General features: G+C 50.9%; 2 gene segments (V, D, J or C); both read left to right on the top strand.

The window, feature by feature from the left end:
- The first annotated feature begins 455 nt into the window (after positions 1-455).
- Positions 456-1,032, top strand: LOC120593195 (immunoglobulin heavy variable 3-74-like). The segment is given in 2 exon segments: positions 456-578; positions 680-1,032. Coding segments are annotated over 2 exon segments (399 nt in total).
- A 2,776-nt stretch (positions 1,033-3,808) lies between these two features.
- On the top strand, positions 3,809-4,434 carry LOC120593193 (Ig heavy chain V region 1B43-like). The segment is given in 2 exon segments: positions 3,809-3,994; positions 4,079-4,434. Coding segments are annotated over 2 exon segments (402 nt in total).
- Positions 4,435-6,000: the final 1,566 nt, after the last annotated feature.

Genomic DNA, 6,000 nt, shown 5'->3' with positions numbered 1-6,000 from the left:
CACACGCACTCATGCAGGACGGAGACCTGCACCCTACTGGGCATGTCCCCTCTGTCCTGGAGGTGGCCCAGGCGAGCAGTGGGGTGCAGTGGGGAGCGTGCAGAGCCAGACACATGAGTTCACTCTTATACACGTGAGCTCTCGACACCAGCAAGATCTGTGGTCCTGTTTGGCCTGTTCACCTCTGATGCAGGTAAATGATATCACATCACATGACTTACATGCATGAGTAAAATAAGAAGCTGGTGCTAAGTGTTTAAGTAAGACATGTCACAGTAAAAGTCATATTTCACCAAACAATCTCATTGTCACTATGTGCTCAGGTACATCGAGGCCTGCTCTCTGGGACTCTGCCCTCTCTGTGGGGCCCCAACCCCAGAGCTCCTTATACAGTCAGAGCTCATGCAAATAGGGCCCCTCTGCTGATAAAAGCCAGCGCAGCCCCGAGCCTGCAGCTCTGGGACAGGAGCCCAGCCCCGCGATTCCCAGGTGTCCCCATTCCGGGATCAGGTCTGAACACGCACGGCGCACCATGGCGTTTGGGCTCAGCTGGGTTTTCCTCGTCGCTGTTTTACGAGGTGACTGATGGGGAACAAGGGACACTGAGTACGTGAGTGGGTATGAGTGAGGAACAGGGACGTGAGACAGTTTCCTGACCCTGACGTGTCTGTGTTCACAGGTGTCCAGTGTGAGGTGCAGCTGGTGGAGTCTGGGGGAGACGTGGTGCGGCCCGGGGGGTCTCTGCGACTCTCCTGTGCAGCCTCTGGATTCACCTTCAGTAGCTTCTGGATGCACTGGATCGGCCAGGCTCCGGGGAAGGGGCTGGAGTGGGTCTCATACATTAGTGGTGATGGCAGCAGCACATACTACGCTGCCTCCGTGAAGGGCCGATTCACCATCTCCAGAGACAACGCCAAGAACACGCTGTATCTGCAAATGAGCAGCCTGAAGGCTGAGGACACGGCCATGTATTACTGTGCGAGAGACACAGTGAGGGGACTTCAGTGTGAGCCCAGTCACAAACCTCCCTGAGGGAGAAAGGAGGGGTGCTCAGGTCACCAGGGGGAGCTCAGGACACCAGGGGGCGCTAAGGGTACACACAGCACAGCACACACAGACCAGCCCAGCAGCAGGTGCAAAGGGACCGGGGGAAGGAGCTTCCCATTCGCAGCAGCAATTTCCTCTCAAATCTCTCAGCTGCCTCCCAGGAGAATTACTGCTGCTTCTTTGTGGCTCTAATTTTCCACATTCTCACACACACAAGAAATGAAGAATTAACCTGTCTGTAGACGGTGTATCATCAGTGCCTGGGGACCTTTCCTGCACCAGCTTTCAATGTGTTCTTTCTGATTTCATGACAGAGAAACCACCTGTGGGCTTTGTGTCCTGAGGCTGGGAACTGTTTCCACACAGAGAGACACAGCATGTGCAGGGACCTGTGTGCTGAGCTCAGGCTCTGCCCCCCACAGACACACGCTGTCCCCACGTGGGCCTCCCTTCAGACAGGACACATGGCCCACATGGGAGGACCTGTCCCTCAGGACTCTATCCCATAGGATCTCTGTCCTGTCTGCAGCACGTTAACCTCTTTTTCCTCATTTACTCAGGTGGATGTTGAAACACCCCAACATCACCCACTATCATCTACTGTCCTAGTTACACGACATCTGTTTAGCCATGTGTCTCCTGTGCTTCCGTGCCCCTCACTCTCAAGCCCTCCCCACGTACCAGTCACAGCAAAGAGGGTTAATAATTTTTGACATGGGTCTCCTCCAATGATTCTGCACTATGTCCTCGCATCACACAGTCGCTCAGCTGTTGTGCCTTCAGACGCCATCACAGTCATTGCTGTAAATTCTCCCCACATCCGAGAAAGCTCCTAGTAAGAGGGTAGCTGCAGGTGGTGTGAACAGAGTGGTGAGGGTTCAGGTGAGGGACCACGTGTGTTTGGACTTCTCTCTGGTTCCTGGTCGGATAGAGGATGGCGCACTATGAGCTCCCCACACACGTGGCCTCCTCTTTACCCTAAAGAGCATTTCTCTTCCCAGGCCTCATGGGGTGGCCCAGCACCCCTAATACAAGCTGAACCTGTACTGATCACTCTCTCCTATAGGGCATCTTAGCTGTTAAGATCTACTTAGGGAATCAAGCCCCTCTACTCCACTCACATTGTGTCCCAGGTAACTATGGGTTTCTCTCCTTTATCAATAGAAATGAATCATGTAAATGGGAGAGGAATTCACAACTCGGACCCACTCGTCTATAGAAGCCCCATCCATCACTCAGTGATACAGCCCCCCACACGCACACCCAATATGAAAGCTTCAGCCTGAACAGAAACACAGTGGGGGAGATGAACCCAGAGTTAGGGAAGAAGCGTGTGCTCGCTCATGATGTGCTCAGGGTTGAATGAGGAGCTCCTGAGGGTACGACTGTGTGTCCCAGGCCTGTCCCCAAGGTTCACAGTGGAGGATGAAGGATGCAGTGATTTTTTCCGTATGAAGTGGGGACAGAATAGGGCAAGGTGCTGCAGTTGGTGTGAATGCAAAGGCTCCCTGCATTGAGTGTGTTTATGTACTTTATCGCCTTCTCTACATTATGATGTTTAACAACTTTCAAATATTTCTTGATGGGGAGACTCTTCCCCTCATGATGGAACCAGTTCTTAGATACAGCACAGGTCTTAGCCTGGCACACGCCTTTCACATGGAAACTAAGCCTCCAGGGCACCAGACTATGTCTGCCCGCACATCCCGGGACACGATACTCCTCCGCCTTCGTCATCCCAGGCCCAGCTGCCAGCAAATGGAGAACCACGTCCAGCTCTGAGCCCAACGAAATGATTCACACGAGTCAGGCACAAGCTCTTCACCAGTCCTGCTAACCCTTTACCCGGGAAACCCCAGGAAAACTTGGTTCTAAGGACCCCTCTCCCTGCTGTACATGGCTCCTGACACCCTGGTTTCTTCCATGTGGCCCCTGGTGGCATCCAGGTCTCCAGTCTCCAGGATTCTGAGTGTGATAAACACAGTTTTGCCCTGATTCCCTCCTGCAATAATAAAGGTTGCATGGCACTGGTCGAGGGAATGACACAGATCGATAGACCGGAATGTGTGTGACCTTGGATCAGCCAAGGGTTTCTCAGATGTGACACACACAGGTTGGACCTTAAGGAAAAAGTAGGCGAATATAAATACGTGATATTTGAAATATTATTTCAAAATTTAGTTAAATCTCCAAATAAATAATATAATTAAATATGTCGTAAAAATTATTATATAGAATATGTAAAGACTTTATAGTTTAACAAAAAATAAAAAATAAATAAGAAAAAGTACAATATGAAGTGTCCAGCATCAGAAGTCTTCCAGCCTGATTATGGAGAGAGGCAGCTACTTAGACAAAGACAACTCACAAGTGCTTCAGTGAAGGAGGGAATTGGAGAAGACTGTCTATTATTTTGGATGTAATTTATAACAAAGGTGAAAAAGTATGATTTCCTTGAATTATGTTTATAAATAGTTGGGTTCCGTGAATATATTCAATCTGTTTGAAGTAAAAATATGTCTGAACATCATGCTAATCACTTTCATAATTATGAGAAACACTTATAAGTTTAAAAATGGTGACCTACTCAAAGTCCAGCGTTTATTCGTATACTATGAAAAGCAGGGTTTCCTTAGACCTGTTTCAATGTACCTTAGAGATCGGTTGCTCTGCCATCCCACACTCAGACAGCATATGTATTAAAGGGAAGAGCCCCAGCTGGACCCCAGAGACGCCAGGGAGCCTGACCCAGTCCCTCCCCACTTATGAGGAGCAGGCTGCCCACATGCAAATTCCTCCTCCAGCCCCAGGGTAAAACCTGTGTGGGCTGTGGACGCTCACAGCTCTCTCCTCACACAGGGCTCAGGTCTCTGGGGAAGCAGCGCTGTGGTCGAGGTGAAGATGAGACTGTGGGGTCTTCTCCTGTGCCTGGTGACAGCCCCCCAAGGTGAGTGTCTCAGGTGTCAGACAGGGGTCTGCGGGATGCCTGTGACTGCAGGTGACTGACAGGATTGATGCTCCTTGTCCCCAGGTGTCCTGTCTGAGGAGGAGCTAAAGCAGTGGGGCTTGCAACAGCTGAAGCCCTCGCAGACCCTCTCGCTCACCTGCGCGGACTATAAAGTCTCCCTCACAAGCAGCGGTTACTGCTGGCACTGGATCCGCCAGCCTCCTGGAAAGGGGCTGGAGTGGATGGGGAGGATTTGTTACAATGGGAACACATACTACAGCCCGTCCCTGAAGAGTCGCACCTCCATCTCCAGAGACACCTCCAAGAACCAATTCTCCCTGCAGCTGAACTCTGCGACCATCGAGGACACGGCCGTGTATTACTGTGCGAGAGACACAGTGAGGGGACCTCAGTGTGAGCCCAGACACAAACCTCCCTGAGGGAGACAGGAGGGGGCGCTGCAGGGGCCGATCAGGTCACAAGGGGGCGCCGAGGTCACACAAAGCACAGAACACACAGACCAGACCAGCAGCAGGTGCACAGGGAGGTGGGAGGGGGAGTCTGGGTGAGAACAGCGATTTCCTCTCAAAGTTCACAGCTGCCCACGAGCACAACCCTGACTTTTTTGATGTAGCTCTAAATTTTTCTGTTCTCCCTGCAGACTAAATTGAAAACGTGCCCTGTGTGTCTGTAGATGACATATCACTGGTGGCTGGGGACCTTCCTTCACCAGTTTTCTATGTGTCTGTTTTCATGTCTCAGCAGAGGGACCAACCTGAGGGCTGTTTTCTTCCCTGTGGCCGGAAAATACCTGCACAGAGAGACCCGGCCCAGTGCAGACTCCTGTGTGCTGAGCTCAGGCTCTCTGGCCACCAGGCACACGCTGTCTCCACATGAGCCCTCCCTTCAGACAGGACACATGGACACAGGGGCAGGATCAGCCCCCAGGACTCTATGTAATGCCATTTTGTCCTGCCTGCAACACAGGACCCTCCGGTTCTTCACTTACCATCCCCACAGAACCAGATGTCATCTACTGTCCGAATTTCACTAAGTCTGTCCTACGCCGTGAGCTCCATGGGGCTAGAGCTCAGCTCAATCTCTACGCCCCTACCCAGGCCAGTCACAGAGAAGGGATTATGTACATACGTGGCATTCACATGTCCCCACTTCCTCTCCTATTGTCCCTCTTACACGTCTTTCTGTTTGTGGACCCCCCAGGCAGGTTATATCGGGGGGTCTAAAGCGACGTGCTCACCCTCCGTGTCATGCACACTTATGATTCAAGGTCACACAGACAATTTTGAAGGACAGGTGTCAGGTGGGGGCACAGCTGGCTGCTGACCCATGGACACCACTAAGAACTCAGAAACCTGATGAAAAAATATATCTTGATGAACCAGAGCACAAGCTAAACACCTCATTGTGGCCATGGTGAGCCAGGGGTCAGGGAACACGCTGGATATGCTGGTCACTTATCACATGTTCTTATTTTTACAACTCCAGTCCTAGTGGGGCGGGACCACCACACTGTGACCTCACTTAGTTTTCAAGCCTCCTCAATGCCCTATTTAAACACCATCACTGAGAATTCAGACCCCAAGGCATGAATTTTGAATAACCGAACTCAGTTCATAATATTCCACCAGTGGACCCAAAAATTCATGTCTTTCTCTCTCGCTTAATACATTAACTCCAACCCAACTTTCCTAAATATAGTACTAGTTACAGCACCAACTCTAAAGTCTTAGGTCCAAAGTCTCATCTAAATATCATCTCATTAGTTATTGGTGGGACTTGACATACGATTCAGACTGAGTCTAAAGTTCTCTCCAACTGTGAATCTATAAAACCTGAAGACTTATGTGCTTCCTAAATATGATGGAGGGGCCGCCAAAGGGTGGGAACCTCCATCTGGACTCTACGACAGTCTCTCCGTGGCTCTGCTGGACGGCAGTCGCACCCCCAGGCACTGCCAGGTGCTGGTCAATCCAAAGGCTTTGATT

This window comes from Pteropus medius, unplaced genomic scaffold, assembly GCF_902729225.1.
Source record: "Pteropus medius unplaced genomic scaffold, Ma_sr-lr_union100, whole genome shotgun sequence".
NCBI classification, from domain to species: Eukaryota; Metazoa; Chordata; class Mammalia; order Chiroptera; family Pteropodidae; genus Pteropus; species Pteropus medius.
The sequence above is the reverse complement of the archived record's forward strand: the minus strand, read 5'-3'. Positions and strand labels throughout refer to the sequence as shown.